General features: G+C 31.6%; 2 protein-coding genes across 2 annotated transcripts; both read left to right on the top strand.

Annotated features, from left to right (window-relative positions):
- The first annotated feature begins 5,601 nt into the window (after window positions 1-5,601).
- Window positions 5,602-9,877, top strand: LOC133184952 (uncharacterized). The gene is made up of 3 exons (XM_061320021.1): window positions 5,602-5,609; window positions 8,128-8,288; window positions 8,659-9,877. Exons 1-3 carry the CDS (start codon window positions 5,602-5,604, stop codon window positions 8,880-8,882), a joined length of 393 nt encoding a protein of 130 aa, XP_061176005.1. The 3' UTR covers window positions 8,883-9,877.
- Window positions 9,878-12,045: 2,168 nt separating this feature from the next.
- Window positions 12,046-20,419, top strand: LOC133184896 (uncharacterized). Its single transcript, XM_061319970.1, has 4 exons — window positions 12,046-12,085; window positions 12,505-12,595; window positions 19,738-19,892; window positions 20,122-20,419. The coding sequence occupies exons 1-4, from the start codon at window positions 12,064-12,066 to the stop codon at window positions 20,262-20,264; spliced, it is 411 nt and encodes a 136-aa protein (XP_061175954.1). The 5' UTR covers window positions 12,046-12,063; the 3' UTR covers window positions 20,265-20,419.
- The last annotated feature ends 1,473 nt before the right edge of the window (window positions 20,420-21,892 follow it).

Raw genomic sequence — 21,892 nt, 5'->3', positions numbered from 1 at the left:
TTTTTTCCCTTAAATATGTACATCATAATGTACATCGTAAATTATTGCAACTGATTTTAAGCAGTACAAAATGAGAGTACAATTAAAGAAAGTTTCAGATAGGACATTACCACTTTACTATAGCAAACTAGATATGCATTGCATTGTTCGATTTTATTCTTCCCTGCAGAGAAGTATTTTCGGCAATTGCCCGATCACACCTTTCCTATTTGCAAAGTATAGAATACTTCAAGTTTTATATAAATAAAAGGAAACTTTTCCACATCATTTTATCAAACCCAAAATGATTAGGTAATGGTCGTGTCTGCTTGACATCATATAGTCAAAGAATTATTACGAATTTTGAATTCTTTGTTCTGGAAAAAAATGTTGGAATGTTCTCTTTATTTTAATTTTGCTTTCATTTCTTCAAAATATAAAACAAATATGTATAAATGTAGCGTAAAAGTCGTTACAGCAATGTAACAAAAACGCTTATTCTCCCCAAAGGTACACCCTTATTAGATATATTAAAATTCCGTAGGAAAGAGATAGAATTATGGAATTCCTTCATCATTCATTGAAAGAACAATGCTCAATGTATGCCATGCATGTTTATAATGTACATGTAATAATTATTATTTGTAACACATATATTTCTTGAATGTATATTTCATAACATGACAATTAATCATTAGAAGATACTTTTCTTTTTTAACAAATATGACATCTGAATGATGAATAGCATTCCCAATCTTTAAGTAAACCTTTCATTGCCATACGTAATAAACAATTGTAGTTGTTTAAGTTGGTATTTTTAGATTGTTCATACAACTTTTGTAAAACGTATGTAAACTATGATTTTTTTTTTAACTTCTGTCCCATATGAAGTAATTGTAAGCTTGCAGATCTAGAGTTGCTCCAAGAAGAAATAGATTGTCATGAATATCATTGCAAATCATTGCAGTATTGCAGTTGCAATTTAATCCAAAACGTTTGGTATTGATTTATAAAGTAAATAAATAAATGCATTTCTTCAGAAAAAGAATATTTTATTGATATAGGTGTTTGACTACACAACTGTCCGCACAGAGAGAGAGAGAGAGAGAGAAGTCTATCCCGCAATTTAGACAGATCTTTAGATTTGAGAGATATTCTCTGGGTTTCTTCGCATTCATGAAATTTGCTAGATTTTCTGAGCGCACAGAATTTAGAATCTACAGGTCTCAGACGGGCAATGATTTGGCGTAGTTCTGAATGTTATTTTTCGGGGTTTCGAACTCTGTGAGAATTTATAATATCATTTTTTTACAATTCAATTCCGGCGGTTTATGTAGCCTCTAGGATTTTTTTCATTGGTGTTTTCACCTTTTGATTAAGGAATTCCTGATACTCGATCGCAAATTAGCGGGTGTCTGCCGTACTCTTCAAGCTCATCAATCTGTCGATGAATGTCGTTATTCTCATTTCATATATGGTCTATTTCCTCACGAAGTGGGGCTACTTTTTTTCAATCATGGAAGAAATTCCCTCGCGAAATGATTCACGAACCTCTCTCTAACAGCCTCAGCAATTTTTAGAATATCCTATGGAGATAATGTCAAAGGAGCATTTAAAACATAGTGGGGCTGAAAACCAGGGTTAAACTGCTGGTGGTGTAAATCTAAATAGGCATGAGTAGATGAAAATGTTGGCGTTGAAACGCATATTAGATACGGATTTTGATGCTTCTGTGTGGTAGTGGTTGTGTTTTAAGATACCGATCCTTCCTTCACTTTTTGGGAGGTGCAAGCTGCCGCATCAGCAAACGATTTTGACATGTCCTGTAGAGTTCTTTTGTTAGATCCACTCATTTTTTTAAGGACTACACAATACCACAATACCACTGATATCAAGTTTTTCAAGTTCTTTATTTCTTTGCGTCATACGACACATCAGATTACATATAGTAATAACTAAACATACATACAATATTATAAAATATAACAATATGAGAGTGAGCATAATCAATAAATAGCAAGTAACTATGTAGGACGTGTTTTCTAACAGACAACTTTAATTATAAAATACTTAAAAATTTACAAATGTTTCATTCTTCTAATGGAAGCTTGATATAAATATTTTCCAAGATTACAAAGTTCCTTTTATATTTTGTACACTTAGAAGTTGAATTAATTTCCAAACTCTGGATTTCTCATAATAATACCTTTTCAAATAGTTATATCTAAGGTCATGATAAAAAGGACATTGTAAAATAAAATGAAATTCGTCTTCGACAACATTGAAAGAGCACATTTTACATAATCTGTTTTTTTTTCTAATTTCATTAACATATCTACCAGTTTCAACATTTAGATTATGGACAGTCTAATTCTAGCAATTTGTATTTTGTACATATAATTAATAGGTTTTCGCAAGTAATATTGTATACTAAAATTATCAACCAAATGTTGGTATAGCGGGCTACGTGCATTGTTATAAATATTAGAAATCATAGTATTGTCATTCACCTCAAGGAATCTTTGTTTTACTAACATATAAGTATTATAATTGAAAACTGCATCAAATATATAGCCAAATCCCCGTTAATTAAGTTCATTTTGAATATCTCTGATCCAAATACCATTTTTCTTTAATCTTTCTTCCAAGCATGATTTTAGTAGTATATTTTGTGTCCCCTTTAGTTTCAAAAAAATATTTTATAATTTTTAATTTTCTGGATTCCCTCATAGGCATTCTTCCAAGTTCGAAATACACAAGATTGTTACAGGCACTTTTTTTTTTTAAACGAAGTAACTTTTTACAAAAGAGACTTTGTATTTTTTCTACATCTGGAGTTTTATGAAATTCCCACACCTCTGCTCCATAATTAAGAATACTACAGACATACATTTCAAAAAGTGATATTTGGGTTTCGACATTAAAATCAAAGTTGCATAATTTTTTGTTCAACGCATAAAATGCTTTTCTTCCCTGTTCAGCTACGTGCTTTTGGGTTATATTAAATTTCCATTATAATTGAAACACATTCCTAAATAACTGAATCTATCTAATATTTCAAGTTCTTTTCCATTGTAAACCCATTTTTCTTCATTTCGTAAACTTCTATCATTTCTAAAAACTAAAACTTAGTTTTTATCTGTATTAACTTCAAGACCCCATTTCTTATTATAAGTACTTAATTCATTCAATAATATCAACACACCTTTTTGGAATCAAATCTAATTACATACTAAACAGTACCTGGATTAATAAGCCTTATAACTGAAAATTCAGGTTTAGGACGACTACAATAACATACCACATATCCAGGTCACAGTGAGTAATGTTCATAGCGTTAATACCAGCATATAAAATTCAAACACAAAATAGCTCACGTATTTCAGCTTTGCTCCCTGAATTTTCAAAGCACAACCCACCTTTTTATGTTCTTATCGTTTTAAAATCCATTCCACACACCTTCTCAACTGAATTTAATTTAAAACTCACATTTAGGCGGAACTGATAAAAACTTTTTATCACCGAACAAGGGCCACAACTCTGAACGCTGAAACATCTATAATTGTAATTTGTAACATCGAAAACTCGTGCATCACACATCTGCAAGACATCTAACTACGTCTTATTTTTTCAATATTGCATTTTCTTTAAATTATATTTAGAATTATCAGAGGTAGGTTCAAGGTCTCTTTGAAAGCTAAAACTTAAGGGGGAAAACGGATAAATGGCGTTATTGGATCCTACGGAAGCTGGGGTCGCACAATACCCTTTCTAAATTGAAATAACAATTAAACTATTTATCTGCAATGAGAAAATAGTACTTCTTAATTACAATTTTTTTTTTTTCAAATTATAAATCTGAATTTGCAAATTTGGAATTTCTTATTTCGAATGAATAGTTGTAATTCATGTATAATAAAATTGCTATTAGTAATTACATTTTTTTAATTTGTCATTACATTTGATAACTTTGTGATTTCAGATTGATAATTTGTAATATCATCACAATTTAAGAAAATTCATTTTTGTTGCCCGTTTTGAATCCGTAGGGTTCCGGAAGATAGCACTTATAAAGAGGGAGAACACAAGGTACATACAATTTTGTAACATTTAATCGATTTAACCGGCACATGTGCCTGGTTAGATTGGCTTGCGTTCTTGTTTACATACACTGAAAATAGTTAGCAGTGTTTATAATTTACAATAATTTCCCTATGCAGTTTTAATAACATGATGATCTAAATTTAAAATTTGTCGGTGTGAAACGTTGACGAATCAGGGAAGAAAAATGTTGTTATTTTATATAGGTAAGTAATGAATATGTAAAACAATTTATTAAGTATGAGTTAATGAAGATGTATATCTACACAACTATTTATTAATTATTTTATATTGAATCAATAATTTCTGTGTAGTCGTCATCGCTCGAGAATAAGAATAAACAAATAATGTTTTCATTTCCTTGTTTCGTCATAAATCATCCATAATGGAATTGTTTGAATTTTTAACACCATGGAAATTCAATTACTCCAATTTTAAATGGTTTTAATTATACATGTACATCATTCAAAATAAAGTTGATATTTATATATATGTTCTATTTCAAAATGTTTCCTTTTGGGAGGGGGGTGTCATACAGTACCAACCAGACCCAACCTGACACCAAAGCAGTCCCAGAAAGCAGTCCCCGGGACTGCTTTGGGACTGCTCTGGGACCGCTGTGGGACTGCTCTGGGACCGCTATGGGACTGCTCTGGGACTGCTGTGGGACTGCTCTAGAAAGCAGACCCAACAGTCCCAGCAGTCCCTGGGACTGCTTTCTGGGACTGCTTTGTTCACTCATGCGTGAAAAAGGTTCTGAGTGACATGATAGCTCCACCCCTTGTGTATTCTGAATTTGCAGCTCCTTGTTGTTGTTTTGTTTACTTTCTGCAGTGAGGTGTTTAAGATAAAAACAAATATTAAAAAAAACCAGTATTAATTTCTTACAAAAATCAAATAAATAGAGATAGTTATACATGTAATTACTAAATGTCTTCAGAAGGCTGTAAATATACACAATTGTAGTATAGAATTGATTTTAAGAAAATAAAAGTAGTTAAAAAGGGAAGTCAGGGGATGATTTTTATCCCTTAAATTAAACTTCAATACAGGTGTTTGAAAAAAAATTATCTAGGCCTATTTAATAAATTAATGCTGTAAAATTACATATGTACTCAAAGTTTGCATTAGCACTATTTAAAACAAACAAACAAACAAACAAACTTGTCATTTCAGTAAGATACATGTATTCAGAGGAACGTACTGTACTGGATTTTTTTTCTTAATTGAAAAAGCTAATACAATGCTTAAAAAAGAGCACTCCATGCTATTTTTTACCACCCTCAAATAAAACCTAATACATGTAATTTATTTAATGACCATGAAATAAAATTATTCTACCATTCTTCTGTCACATAAACAATGTGAACAATTATTCGGGGATTTATTTATGAATTCGTTTTTAATTTATGAACAAGTTATTAAAAGAGTACATTTATTTAAAAAAACAAACATTTGAAAATATGAATTGTGACTTGTTTCTTATTTCTTTTGTTTGTGTTTACCTGGCCGGTTAATAAAATGGGATTGTATAAAATGGTGTCAACACCTGAGGTTTCAATCGCCTTTGGGCATAATTAACAGAAAGTCAATGTATGTTATTTGGGTATCAGTGTTACACATCACTGAACACGCTGGTCAACATTGACACTAATTTCAATCTATGTCCTGCAAAAAATCTTAGTTTCAATAATTGTGTATAAATTTATTTCGGGATTAATTAATTTTGAACATAATCTGAGGGTTCCATTTGCCTGATTTACAGATGTACACTCGAACATTTATATAATAAAACACTTAAAACTGAGAATCTAAAGATAATTAAATTGGGAAGTCATTGAAAATAATCATGACTGAAATATAATACTCGGCAATGTTTAACAAAGAATTTTTCAAAAGCTCCAATACTTTATGAAAATGCATTCAGAATATAGTATGGGAATCGGCCTTGCTCTATAATTATTATTATCTATTTAAAGCTAATTCTGGTATGAAATAAACAATTCAAGTTTAATTTTCTATATAAAAAAATAAATATGTTCATGTTATTAATAGGTGTGAACGTCTTCTTCATTCAATAATTACCATTTGTTTATATACGCGTACTGTGATTTTCTTAACAGTTCAGAAATGACTGTTGCGTAAGAATTGTAAATATTTGTTGATACTACTCAGAAAGAATTGCTCATCAATTTCAGCTGCCTTTTATATAGTTACATTGTTTATTGATAATCTCATTCTGAGTAAGCTCCGCCCATTAAATTAATTAACCCCGCCCACTGGGACTGCTGGGACTGCTTTCTGGGACTGCTGGGACTGCTTTCTGGGACCGCTGGGACTGCTGGGACCGCTGGGGGACTGCTCTGGGACTGCTGGGGGACTGCTCTGGGACCGCTTTGGGACTGCTCTGGGACCGCTGTGGGACTGCTTAAGCAGTCCCAGAAAGCAGTCCCCGGGACTGCTCTGGGACTGCTTTGTGTCAGGTTGGGTCTGGTTGGTACTGTATCTACCTGTGTACATGTATTAGAATGAGGAAATAACAAACTCAGCCATATTGCCTCCTTAATTATAGTTGTCTTTTATCTCTGAAGCGCTTTGCTGTCTGCCTCTTTTCTGTGAAGCGGGGACGTACTGCTACACTAGTTACTACTCCTACAGATATAGCGCCTATATATGTAGATATTATCTGTAAGTATGTCTAAAGTATTGATTGGTCTGTTAATCTGTTTATTATGTTTACCTCCATACAAAATCAACGCATGTAATGGAAATTGACTTCGAAAAAAAGACGTTATGAATATTTTCCCCCTCTGTTTCTGCGTCAAGCAATGCATGCATAATAACAATGAAGAATTTCGAAATTTATTCTTTTTGTGCAAAACGCATGAAAGTGAAAATGCAAAAAGTACTATAAATAATAATAATAATGAATTTATAATAAAAATCCTATTAAAACCTCTATGTATGCTATGATATGTTTGACGATTTTGGAAAATATTTTCCAAAGTTTGGAAATTACAAGTACATTTCGTGTAGAAATGATTCTAAAATACACATCTTATTTTCATTTGACAAATATACTATTAGCCATAGGAAAGAAAATAGATTGAATTCTATTTCATATCATAAAACAAAATTTGTGAGAATTCAAGGTACATACTGTTATACGTTGAACTTTCTTAAGATATTTTTGTTTAATTTTTGAATCGGTTTAATGTTGGGAAATCGTTATTTAATGACAATTTTATTGAATAATAATATTTCTAAAGAGCAGTGCGTGTGATGCACATGTATTAGTTCTGTTATCATTTGCAAAGTTTTAACACCATTGCAAGTTACGTGTACAGTGATATATCGGAGGTCCATATTGTTTACCCAAAACCAGTTTTCAAGTAAAACAAAGGGGGAAAAAGAACTTTAAATTTTTTTAAATGAAAAATTGGTGAGAAATCGCCTTGTAAGGGACGCTAATCTTATTTATTTTTTATCTTATTATCTTATTTTCCCCTTATGAAAAATACACTGATTTTTCCCCCCACAAATTTCTTTCATAATACAATGTATATCCTCTCCAGATACAATGTATTTTAATTTCATTAAAATAGTTCAAGCATCAATTGATGAATTGCTGAACTTGAACTTTACGATACCATGAATTACACATGTTCAGATTTCAATTGATTAACTCATATTGGTAGGCTAGGATAATATGAACGAACACATGGGTTCTTAAAAAACAATTTAAACACTATTTTAATCATATGCATTTTTCTTTAAGATTTTTTTTCTGTTATTTTACATTATATTTTTGACGTCAGGTTTGCATTTGATGAAAACACGAACAGCAAATATTAGTAGTTTGTAAGTACATGTAGTCTAGAAGGGTCTTAAAAGGGTTGATTGATTGATTGACGGACTGATTGATTGTACATTGTTTTATGTCCCATTCATTCGAGAATTTTCAAATTGAATAAAGGATATAGACAACAGTGTCTCTCTATCATATGAGTCAAAAGTTTATCTAATTTCGTTTTGGATTTTTTTCAGGTCGTACGCTGATAGATTTGGAATTGCCTATGGAACTGTCACTGGAATTGGACTATTGGTAGCTTTAATTATATTTATTGCCTGCAAAAGTAGACAAAGGCCAAACAACTCGACAATACTTCTTCAACCTGGTTATCAAAATGTTGCTTACGGTCAGCCAGGTAAATTCTTGAATGAAACTCATGTGGGTTTTTTTTTGGGGGGGGGGGGGGAGGGGTGTTTTTTAGTTTAGTTTTTGTTTTTTTTGTTTTTTTTGTTTTTTTTTTGTTTTTTTGTTTTTTTTTTATTTTCATCCTTCAATCATTGACTGAAAAAATCTCGCAAATTAATTTTCCTAATTTGTTGCATTGTTCCTTTTTTACTCAAGAAATATGAGTTTAATGAGTTTGTCACACAGAGGTACATGTATTATATTATCAACAATTTTAATAGATTGTTGTCTTCACATATACATGCTTTTAATTATGACGTAATAAAAATACATAATTAAAGGAGTTTGGAAATTTTTGTACATGTACCATTTTTAAACAGGCCAGCAGGTGATATTTACACCACAACCAGGCAACATTCTAACACCAGTACAACAGACTACCAATACAAACCCTGCAATACCTTTGACAATCCAGCAAGGTCAGACATCAGGGACAGACTCAACTGTTACAAGTACTTTGGGAGCAGAAGGAACCTCACCAATGTCACCCTACACTCAAGAAAATAAAAATAAAACAGACGGCCCACCACCATATATTGTGTAAAGGCACTCATTTACTTTTTGGGGGTATACAAATTAACACCCAGAATAAAATATCATGCATGGATTTGTTTTGAAACATACAGAAACACATAAATAATACATTAGACGGGCTTGGTAAATAATTAAAACCTGTTCTAGAGCTGTCTCAAAGGTGTTTTATATTTCTACAAATACTGTATCTTATTATTAGAATGCCCTTTTGAGATGTACCTTTGTATCATTACTATGAGATGCTTCAGTAAGTATGTTTAGAATCTTGTAATAGTTGGAAGTACTGAAGCATTTCGATTTATGGTGTTTAAACAAAGGGGAAAAAATCAATCAATAAAGAACAAGGTACGGTTTCAATACAAATCTTGCCCTGTGTTTTTCTTAAAAATGAAGGTGATGTAAAAAATTAAAACTCATGATTTCTGAATCATTGAAATTCCATGCAGTAAGAACATACAAATCATTTTTCTCACATGACTTTCTAAATGCTAATTGTGACTTCATAAACTTGTGCATTTTCCCGTATTTTCTTGAACAGTTGCAGAAGACACCAATTTTCAATAGAATTTTTTTTCGGATAATATTGTCCACGGGCATCGCCCGAAAAGATTTTGAGATATGTGATTTTTCAAAGAATTTTACTCAACATACCCAAAAATTAAAGTGAGCGACGGCTGTGCGCAGTATTTTCTTCAGAAAAATTACCCATGAAATGGGTCATTTTGAGACTTTTCTGTCTAAAATAGTCTAAGAGAAAGGCATCAAATTAATGACGTCATATCTCCAGAATGGTACTCCTTTATGCAATATTCTTTCCTGAGTTTTCACAGTCATATACTCAACTAATATTTAAGCCAATTTCAAAACTTTTTGAAAACACTGAATTTTTTAGGGCACAATGAAGCTAAAACTGTGCCTTCTTCTTTAATCACATAATACCTTTAATATTCTTAAATTTCTGTAAAATACTGAGATTGTCTTATGCTTTGACATTCTCGACATAAATCGACTAGAGAGTGTGTAATTATCAATTGTCATATTCAAACCTTTTGTGGAAACTCCAAATGATGAACAATTGTTGTTAAAACGTTATTTTTACATGAATATGATTGTAAATCATTTCTTTTTTAGCACAATTCAAAACGAACGAATTTCAGGAAAAAGAAGACAACATACTAATGAGATGTAAAAATTAAGCTTATAAGTAATATTTATTGTAATGTATTTACTATGTACAGGAAAATTTTTAGCCCCCTTTTATATTCGCCCTTATCACCCTCGTTGCATGTTGGAGAATTTAACTGGGGGTGAATTGAAAGAGGACAGCATTACTTGTTATCTCGTAAGCACAACCATGTATGGGAGAATTTAAAAAGGGTTTTTTTTGGAAAGGACAAAAAATTACGCTGTGCACAGTATATTTGTTAACTAACAAACTATGTCACATCTAGGTCCATTATATATATATATATATATATATATATATATATATATATATATATATATATATATATATATATATATATATATATATATATATATATATATATATATATATATATACTTAGTTTTATAGTTTTATATATTTTATTAATTGACCCGGATAGTTTGTTAAAGCCCTCTCCTTGGAGACTATTTGTATAATTATGGCGTGCAAAAATTTTATCTAAATCAACAGTGTCTTTTTGTTACTGTTTGCTTGAGATTGTAAACATTTTTGTATTCCGTGAAACGTTTATGTTAAAAATAAATAAATTGTGTGGTGCCTTTTAAAACAATGTCAAGTTTTTTAAACAATTTCTTCAAGCACATAGACTACGTACAATCATGTATTATGCCATTACTGTTTAAAATTATATCAATCCAGATCAGCTTTCTTTAGATGTTTCTATATTAATATGACTAATAGTGCCTTTGCTGTTCTTGAAAGGAGATTTTTAATTCATTTATTTCCTACATATTCCTCTGTAAACTTCGTCCTCTGTTGTGGCCCCGTCCTGCCCTACCCCCCGGGGGTCATGATATGAACAAATTTCAATTTACACTACCTTAGGATGCTTTTGTATTAAAATTACTTATAATGGCTTTGCTGTTCTTGAGGGGAAGTTTTTTTTAAAGATATTTCGTATATATATATATATATATATATATATATATATATATATATATATATATATATATATATATATATATATATATATATATATATATATATATATATTTTCCAATGTATAACTTTGACCCTCTGTTGTGGCCCCTTCCTACCCTCGGGGTGAAGATATGAACAAATTTGAATCTACACTACTTGAGGATGCTTCTTTATTAATGTGATTAATAATGGCTTTACGGTTCTTGACAAGAAGGTTTTTCAAAGATTTTCCTACATATTCCTATGTAAAAACTTTCACCCCCTTTGTGCTCCGCGCTACCCCTTAAAAGATTTGGGTTAATAATTTATAACTTCTAACAGAACATAAGATATTAAAAAATGTTCTTCGGGGACAAACAGGTATTTTGTATAATTGGAATAATATGAGTCTATGTACATGCATTATTAAACTTGAAACAATGTCATAGGTATGTCGCCGGCGACAATTTGTACAGGACGACATTACATGTATCTTCACAATCGCCCTGCATGAAATAGCCCACGAGATAAGTCTTTGTGATTTACACATCAACTACGTTCACAAAACTACGAAAAATAATCATTCAGAAACAATAAACGTGGGACAACAATATGTGCAGTGAGGGTACATACATAATGTCGCCAGCGACAATATGTAGAAGGCATGTATAATTTTCAGGATACACATGTAAGTGCATATTGTCGCCGACGACAATATGTACAAAAGGACATGTTTAGGGTTTATGGTGACTTTGTAGCAGAAAACTTACCTGGAGACAGAAATGAAGGCACATTGAGATGGATCCAATAAGAGAATAAGATGTTCATTTTTTTAATTCTTGGTAATTTTACGGCATTAAAAAAAAGAGAACTCAGGTACGCATGATTGTAAAATTTAATGCAGTATTGGATTGATATTGGGTTACCTGTAAAGGTAAAGTTGACATACTCTCTGAAAACAGGTATCATGTATAAACGTGTGATGATGTCCTTAGTTTAAATTACCATCTTATCTATATTTAGAATTCATCTATGTGTAACGATCTCGAATTAAGGATATAAAATGTTGAGTACATTTTATTTGGGTAAGAATTAATTATGTAAATATATACAATGATATCTCAAACATGAGATGAAGGAAGATGTTTATATCTACAAAGTACGTTATCATTTCATATTGAATCAATAAGTTATCTTTACGTCATTGCTTGAGAATCAAAATAAATAGACGGCTTTACTTCCTTGTTCTGTAAAACATATACACAGCGTGTACCATGCTCTATTTTTTTCTATTTTAAATACCCTCCTGTTAAGTCATTTTACAATGAAGTTATAATTTATTCAATGTGTAATATTGTTCCGTCAATTCTATTTATTAATTAATTTTTTTTTTTTTTTTTTTTTTTTTTTTTTTTTTTTCCTGGTGTATTTACATATACCTGTGTATAAAAATGAGGACATACGCAGCAATATTGCGTTCTTATAATTTACGTTTGTTTTGAAGCGCTTTGTTGTCTTCCTCTTGTCTGTGAAGCAGGGTCATACTGCTACGTCGAGTACTACCCAGGATACAACTATGTTTGTATATATTCTCTGTAAGTATTTGTTTGAAGTATAGATTTGTATGTTATTCTGTCGTTTATGTTTACCTCTCAAACACGTAGTATCTATAGCGGGGGAAAATGGGGCTTTGCACCTTCCCTTACCATTTTTCGAGAATAATCTTTTGTCGTAAATTTTCATTAAAAGACCGGTTGCCTCTCGCCCCCTTCAACATTTTGAAACTTTCTGACTTCCCTTTTCGCAAAAGATACTACGTTTTTTTTTCTTAAGGTTTGTTGGATATACATGCAGTTTAGGGAAATAATTATTTGTTTTTCAGAGTCTGAATTATATTTCTCTCTCGCTCCCAATATATCAGTAACAAAAAGGGTTCGATTCATTGCTCGAGAAAATGCAGTTTCTTGGTATTCGACACACAGTGTGATATTGACAATGTTACTGAGTATACCATCAGACATATTCACAAACCTCTCTTAGGACTATGATGTGTCCTAAGAACGTCTTAGGAAATATCTTAGTCTTAATTCAGTTTCTTGAAGTTTTCCTAAATTTAGGACCTCGCCATACGTTTTTCCTAACTTTAGAATGACATAAATCTTGTCCTAAGATTATCCTAAGTTTGTGGTGATACTTATTTTTCTGAGTATCCCAAGTATAAGCGATAATTTCTTGTTCCTCAACAGTCTGTGCATGAGCTGATGATTTACACAAAACATTTTTCTCCTTTCCGGGCATGTTATCCCAAGCTCTCTTCTTTGCATCGTTAGTAAAAATGTTCAATAATTTGCAGATGATACTAGTATATACATTTTCCATCTCATCAAAAATCATCTGAATTTTGCACTTGAAAATTTTCAATTCCTCTTCTTATTTATTATAATGCAGGCACGTCAGATATTTTTTTTATTCAAATTTGGGAAGGGGGCAGAAAAAATAATGACTTTCAGAGCAAGGGAGCAGAAAAATATTTTGACTAGCCAAAAAATAGAATTCCCTGATAAACGTTGAAGTAAAAAACCTTTCCGCATTCAACAATCTACTTAAGGAGGTTCGATCCTGAGCCTTTGAGCAGATTTTGGTCTGGACCTTTATTTCTAAAATTCTGCATCATTTTTAAGTTCTAACATTAAATTTGGATTCTACAATGCAAATTAAACTATATCCAATGAAAAAAAACGTGATTAAATTCCATTCAAATAAGATTAAGCCAGGAACTATATTTTGTGGCGGAAGGTTTTTAGAAGAAAATGATCATTTTTTTCCCTTTTAAAGTATATACAGTACTGTTGAGTTTAAATTCCTATTTTTCCATGCTGGTTGCACACAGAGCTGTTTTTTGCACTGAAATGTTTTATTCTGGTTCTGAAATATCTATTAAATTATTTCTTATGAATTCTTTCATTATATTGTGACAAATATAGTAAATATATTCTGAAAGTCCAGGAAAAAATTGAGCCAATTTTAACATAAAATTAACACTTTTTTAGTAATATCTAAAAATTTACATCATAGACCCCCCACTTTTGTTTTTCTTTCTGAATATATAAGATAACTTTGATCAATCTGCTTAAATTCAGCAAAAGTTTAAGACTTTAAAATAATTTTCCTGCTTGTTAAATTTTTAATGCCAGTAAAATCACATTTTCTGAGTGCAGAAAGGTCAAATAATTGATTATGCGAAGCAATTTGAAACTTTTTCTTAGTCACAATTTTAATGTATCTTTTTTCAAATAGGCTAATAGTTTATTTTGTCCCATGATTTATTTGGATAAAAACATTGGAGGGAAAAGGTCGAATATGTGATTTTTGATTAAGACAAAAATTTCAGTGCAAAAAGGTCATGTTAAATGTACTGTAGCGCCAAAAGAAGCATATTGACCCCCATTTTTTGTTTTGGTTTTTAATTAAGCTGTGTAGAAACTAAAAATATACTTGACAAAAAAGTTTAAGACTTTAAATATCAGGATCCAACCTCGTTAATGTGCTTGTGTGGGTGGGGGGTCTGTCCATACTGCAACAGATAGTGGGAGGACCAGCCTTTTAATAAAAAAGAAATTCCATACTAAATTAACAGCAAGAGACTATTTTCGGAAAAATAATGTAGGGCAAGTCCTACTCCCTCTCCCGGTATTCTACGTGCTGTTATAAGACAACGAATCTATCAAAAAGAAAAAAAAATGACCTCATAAATGCTAATTGTGACGTTATGAACTGTGCATTATCCTGTATTTTCTTTTTCTTTAAAAGTTGCAGAAGATATCAATTTTCAGTGGATTTTATTTTCAAATAATATTGACCACATGCATCGCCCGCGAAGATTTTGAGCAATGTGATTTTTTAAAGAAAGGACAAGGTATGGTAATGGCCGATTCTGGTCCCTTATTTGATGTAAAAATCAGAACACAATTAAAATTGCGATAGTTTATAGTGAAAAACTTAAAATGATGCTTGTTTTAAAACAAGCACTAATTTTTATCCAAAGCTTACACGGAGGACACAAGGGTGCTGAAGTGGGACATTTTCCAAGATTTAGTCAATTCTGATGGAATTTCGTTAATTTTTTTTTATGCTTTTCACTTGAGGAAACCACAGGTATTTGTGGATAGGACCCCCCCCCCCCCGACCCCCCCCCCCCCCCCGATATTCAACCCGGGGCTTGTTAATTGGACATTTTTTTTACAAATTATATTCATTACACTTATTCATCCCGGAAGTGCATAGAGAATGTATCACTTATTACGATAACGTCCGAGAGAGTTTTGACCTGACGTAATAATCTCTCTCGGGTGTTATCATATTAGGTAATATATTCTCTATGCACTTCCGTTGCGTTTACCTAAGGATTTTTCAACGCACTGACTGCAATGCTGTTTAAGGATTAATTGTGGGATTCTTACGAGATGCAGAGTCAATCCGATAGCATGAACTAAGACAGAAATATATGTAGAGACAGTGTGAACCGACGTTTTAGGTTAAAATAAAATAAATACATGTTTTTAAACCCAGAAAGACCAGTGGGGGTACAACGTAAACAAACCGGAGTGGCATACCTTTCTCCCTTATAATGTATAGTGTGGTATTTTTGAGTGGAACGATTATTTTGGGGTTTTCAAGATTTTTTCCTATGGTACACATGATGAATAAGTGTAATAAATATAATTTGTGAAAAAAATGTCCAACAAGCCCCGGGTTGAATATCGGGGGGGGGGGGGGGTTCTGTCCACAAGTACCTGTGGAGGAAACATAGAGCACAAGCTTGCCTATCTGAGATTTTTATACACAAGATGCATTTGACACTAGTGTATGAAATATATAAATTTGGAAGATAGGCAAGTTGTACTCTATGTTTTCTGAAACAAAATGTGGTGTAAAATCGATGAAAGTTTGCATAAAAATGCGAAAACTCGGAAAACGACATATCTTCTGACCTTCCTGTGACCTCTGTGCTTCCCATAACTTAGTACCAATACTCATTTTGTGGAGGGGGTGACAACAGGTTTTTATTGATAAACTGTTGCATCATTCTAAAAGACACTCCAATCCAGGGGCCAAAAGAGGTCTTAGCCTATCTTGTCCTTCACACAACATACATGTAAATATCAAAAAATTGAATTTATCGATGGCAGTAGACGTAGTTTTTTCTAAAGGAAAATATCAGCTGAAATGGGTCATTTTGAGTTTTTTTTTTCTGTTTAATACTTAGGAATGTACCAAATTAATGATGTCTTAGTTCCAGAACGTTAAGTAGTTCAATATAATTATACATGTATTTAAGGGTAGTGAAAAGGGTGAGTTGTTTTCAATTTACATGTAGACAACTTGTCCCCTCGTGTTAACAACATATCTTGGTCTCCGATTTTATGTTGATGAAGCCTAACTTTTCTCAACTATATCATAGGAATTCATGTTGTCCACATCAGACAAGCGTTTAAGGTATGCCAATATGTTTGAGTAATCTTTTAATAATTGATATTTCTAAACAGCAGTGTTGCATATGCATTGTGTTATATAAACCGATTGCAAGTTACAGTGATATCAGATGTCCATGTTGTTTTCAGTTTAAAATAAAGAATAGAGTTAAATATTCCACAAATTCTTTCAATCTTATCCTCTTCAGTGTGAATAACATTACACCGGGCCTCATCATTACCCGATTTTTTTTGGCAGTATCTTCAAAGTACTCTTAAATTAGTATATTTTGTTAATTTAAAGTCTGCACTTGTATTCATAAAGTATAATGATATTCAAACAAACATGTCTGCATATTATTCCTTGATAATGAAATATATTAATTAATGTTTGTTTGTTGTTTTTTTTTTTTTTTTTCTAATTCTGAGGTAATTATCCTTGATGGGGACGTCAATTAAATACTTTTGTTGTTTAAAATATAACTGAATAAAAATTAGGATTTTTAAAATCTTTATTCATTGAGTTGTTGCTACTAACGCAATTATTATCTGTGTTGAGTTTGCAAGAGGTATGAGACGAACTCTAGGAGGATAATAATTTATTCTGATTGGATCATTTGTTTTTCATTTCCAAACATAATTTACATCTATATTTTATTTTTAGATGTAAATGTTTTATAGCATTAAATGTTTTTCTGCTGTCCTATGAATAAAATGTCGCAATGTTTAAATTATCACGGTACATATAGAACATTATGATAATATAAATGCACACTTGGATTCTTTATAGTTCAGTCACACCAAACCGGATAACGGTATCGAACGTTAAACAAATAAAAAAACAAAGGATGGAAGAAAGCAATTTATTTGTTTCCGTTTATGAAAGTCGTCCGTCACCGCTTTTCAAGGTTTTTGCAATCAATACACGAAGCATATAAAACGGACAAACATGGTGCATTAAACAGACATTTGTAGTACAAGGAATGGTCATAAAAGGACTTTACCGTTTTAATGACGAATGAGTTCCGTGTAAATGAATGTCGAATACATGGGAAACTAGTAAAAAGGTTTTCGAATGTAAGACTAACGCTCGTGCTGCCGGTGTCCGTTTATCCGTTTCTCTACCGGTAATTGCCCTGTTGTTACTCACGTCCAAGGGACATCTAACGTAATTAAGCAAGACGGTGAAGTTCAGAAGAAGTGCATGAGTTTAATATGGAACATTTACCTACCGTACTTTAAGCAGACCTCCGTACTTTATTCGGACATCTTAGTCCGATGGCGTCCGTGCAAAGTTCTGAAATATGCTCAAAGCTTACTGTCTGATAAAATGAACTTCACTGGACATGGAATGTATTCACTGAGACGTTATGCATGATGTTGGTGACGTATAACGTTAAGCTTTAATAGCTCTACGGAGGTATTGACGTAACGCTTGTACGAATTCCGCTACTAGCATGACTGGTGCCCTATCGCTATCTCTTTTAACTTGAAATATGAGTAAAAATTTATAGACTACTTGTCATTTAATGATTTTAAAAAAAAAAACGCTTTCGATTATGTATGGTAAAGATTGTTATAATTACTCTTACTCTATACACTCTTAGACCCATTTTCGTGAAAAATGTTTTAAGAAAAACAAATATGTTAAACATCCTAAGTGTTGTTTAAAATATTAATTAATTGAGTAAATTAATCAATCTTACATTCGTTCTCACCATTTGGATTCGCACATTATGAACATATATGTATAATTTGTAATCGAAGAAAAAACACAATTTAACTCCTCGAAATAAACGTTGGATTTTATTTTTCACGTCATTTTAGACTCTGGACATTTTTGATGAACTTGTACATGCATTCGATACAAAACATAAAGTTCAATATCAAACTTGATGAAATATTTCAAATCTATAAGAAAAGCACATTTTTTGATATAATTTGTTTCTACTTAAACTTTCTTGTAATCGAGTAAATTTAATTTACCCAATTACGAAACATTTTTCCGTAAAACTATCGCTTTCTTTTCTTGCCACCGTTGAATGCAAAATCTTTAACGACGACATGAATTGTTCTTCTTTTGTAAGAAAAATGACAACTGTATACAGTAGATTCATTATGAACACTACCCATGAAAAATGCGCGATAACTGCTTAAAAATGTTACGCGGTACTGTATTATTTTTAATATATTTTCTAAAACAAGTTATTGAAGACGTCAGTTTTGTGTTTGATGAACCATGAAATACAAATAATTAACAAAGACCTAATAAAGAAGGAAATGGTAGGTTGTAATTATTCCGAAAGTGAAATCAATGTTGTGTATCAAGGAAGTATTCTTGTCTGCTGTTTGACGAAATGAAATATTCCAAGTACATTTGCTTGTACAGTACATAGTACTAGTATGTCTTTTATATTTTGATGTCTGGGACTTTTTAAAAACATGTTTTCCTCCCCTTCTGCAATTTAAATAGAAATCATGGTAAATGAGTTTAAAATCTACCAGGAACTATATTTCTGGCGGACCGACGACGTATGAAAATATTTCATTTTCAATTTTTTAAAATTGAATCATAATATTTTAACAATCAATTGCAAAGACTTAAAGGAATTTTCTTAAGTCAAGGAAATTAATGATTAGGAACTTATACTATAGAAAACATCAAACTAACTACAATTTTCTTAGCTTTTGAAAGCTTCATATCTAAAACAGTTTTGAGGAAAACAAATCAGTAAGAAATGTCCGTCTCTCTTATAAAACGGTCAAAAATTTGGCTTGTATAATTTTTTTCCCTTTATATGAGTACTTCACACTATGTGAAAATTAAAGAAAAACAAAATATACCAAGTATAAATAAAAATAATAATCCCTTAAAATTTACAAAAAATACAGGAAATTCTGGTCGCCCAATATCTATTTTAGTTATTTATTCATCTCAAATTGGTTGTGTCATCTGATAGACCCTACGTTATATCAACTTTTAATGCAAAAGAAAGAAAAATAATCTTTTGAAATATAAGAAGGCATAAAAAGACTCTTTCCAGTAATATTTTATTCTTAGTGTCCAGGGAAAAGATAATGACCTTGACCTGACATTGTTTCTAAAATAAGATAGCCAAACTAAAAATCTCTGATGTCTTCTTGAATCTCTGGAAATTTCATTAATTTTTAAATACAATAAATATGATTATAACGTCCATCCTTAAGAATAGTTCTACCTGTCTGTAGGCATTACTTCATCTCATTTTGCATTTTTTTCTTTTCAGGTCAACAGTTGATAGATTTGGAATTGCCTATGGAACCGTTGCTGGAATTGGACTACTGGTATCTCTAATTATCTTTGTTGCCTGTAAAAGTAGACAAAGTAGACCAAACAACTCAGCTATTCTCCAACATCCGAATGCCGCTTACGTTCAGTCAGGTTGTCAAAACGGAAATTCCATCATTCACTATTAATTCATAAAAAGCCATTCATTCTAATTATTTTTGTTGAATTTAATTATTATGAATTAATCAATTTAAAGAAGAGTGCATATGTATATATTAGCATCAGATGGTAAACTTATGTACGTGCTTGTCATGATATAGATAAAAGATTAAATTAGTAGCTGGTATTTTGTTAGTTGAGTACATGGCCATGTTTTTGCTAGGTCAGCAAGTCCTATTTATCCCACAAGCGGGAAACATTCAAACACAAGCACCACACATTGCCGTTACCAATCCTGTGACACCGAGAGAAATCAGCAATTGGCAGCACCTCAGAATACCATTACCAACCCTGCATCTCCCTTGATTAATCAACAACGCCAGATACCAGGGACAGAGTCAGCTGTAACGAGCACAATGGGGGCGGAGGGATTAACAGTTATGTTACCCGAGGCACAGAAAGATGAGACTGAAACAGAAGACCCACCACCATATAGTGTCTAGAACACTTACGTTGTTTGAGTTGCTATATATAGTACATACAACCATATAGTGTCTAGAACACTCACGTTGTTTGAGTTGCTATATAAACGTACAACCATATAGTGTCTAGAACACTTACTTTGTTTGAGTTGCTATATATACATACAACCATATAGTGTCTAGAACACTTACGTTGTTTGAGTTGCTATATATACATACAACCATATAGTGTCTAGAACACTTACGTTGTTTGAGTTGCTATATATAGTACATACAACCATATAGTGTCTAGAACACTTACGTTGTTTGAGTTGCTATATATACGTACAACCATATAGTGTCTAGAACACTTACGTTGTTTGAGTTGCTATATATACATACAACCATATAGTGTCTAGAACACTTACGTTGTTTGAGTTGCTATATATAGTACATACAACCATATAGTGTCTAGAACACTTACGTTGTTTGAGTTGCTATATATACGTACAACCATATAGTGTCTAGAACACTTACGTTGTTTGAGTTGCTATATATACATACAACCATACAGTGTTTAGAACACTTACGTTGTTTGAGTTTCTTTATATATAGGGCCTACATACAGCCAAATAAAAGTAAAAAAAGGCTTAGTATATTTTGGCATAAGAATCCATATAATTTTGTTTTCAATAATTATTTGAATATGGAAATAATACTGAATTGTATATTTCTACATTGTGTGAACTTTGATACCAGGTTAAGCCTTTTTGATAGTGTTTTTATAGTCTGTGTAAAAACTGTGTCTTAGTATTAATATTACAATGTCCTTTTGAAATCTAATTTGGTATTGTTGCTTTGAGATACTCATATTTCTCTTTCTAAGGAGGAAATTCTGCAAAATCATATATCAGTTTTTAATATTTTTCCCATTTATTTCCAAGATTCTCACATATAACAGCATTTATACATTAACATCTAAAAAATAATAAAGCAGCTGCTAGGTATAGAGTCCTGACTATATTCTCCTTCTAAACAATAATAGTTTTGTCTCTATGACATCTCACAGGAAGTTCAAATTTTAGATAAGAAAACATATTCATGAGATTAAAAATTAAATACTTGTATACATAAATATTTTACTACATATATTCCAAAAAAAAAAAAAAAACGAACATTCAGTACTAATTAATATGTAAATCATTGCTTCATGTAGCTGTCGATAGAAGAAGTCATAATTACGTGTCACAGTCTATTTGTTCCCCTTAACGACATCTCTACCGGAAGACAGGTCTCTTCTCAGTATTGTGGTACAATATAATAAATATAGCAGTATAATATCATTTTAAAAAGATTTTCAAAACTCTTTTGCTCAATATTTACATTTAGATAGCGTAATACCAAAGAGTAAAAAACAAAATGATTTATTTACATAATATATGTAGTATTCAGTTTAACTGTTTTTATGGGGGAAAATGTGTTTCCACTGTATTCAAATACTAAAAAGGCTGCACGATAACATTTACAAAAAAC

This window comes from Saccostrea echinata, unplaced genomic scaffold, assembly GCF_033153115.1.
Source record: "Saccostrea echinata isolate AGI-Se365-2 ecotype Australia unplaced genomic scaffold, CSIRO_AGI_Sech_v1 ptg000011l, whole genome shotgun sequence".
Lineage (NCBI taxonomy): Eukaryota > Metazoa > Mollusca > Bivalvia > Ostreida > Ostreidae > Saccostrea > Saccostrea echinata.
The sequence above is the reverse complement of the archived record's forward strand: the minus strand, read 5'-3'. Positions and strand labels throughout refer to the sequence as shown.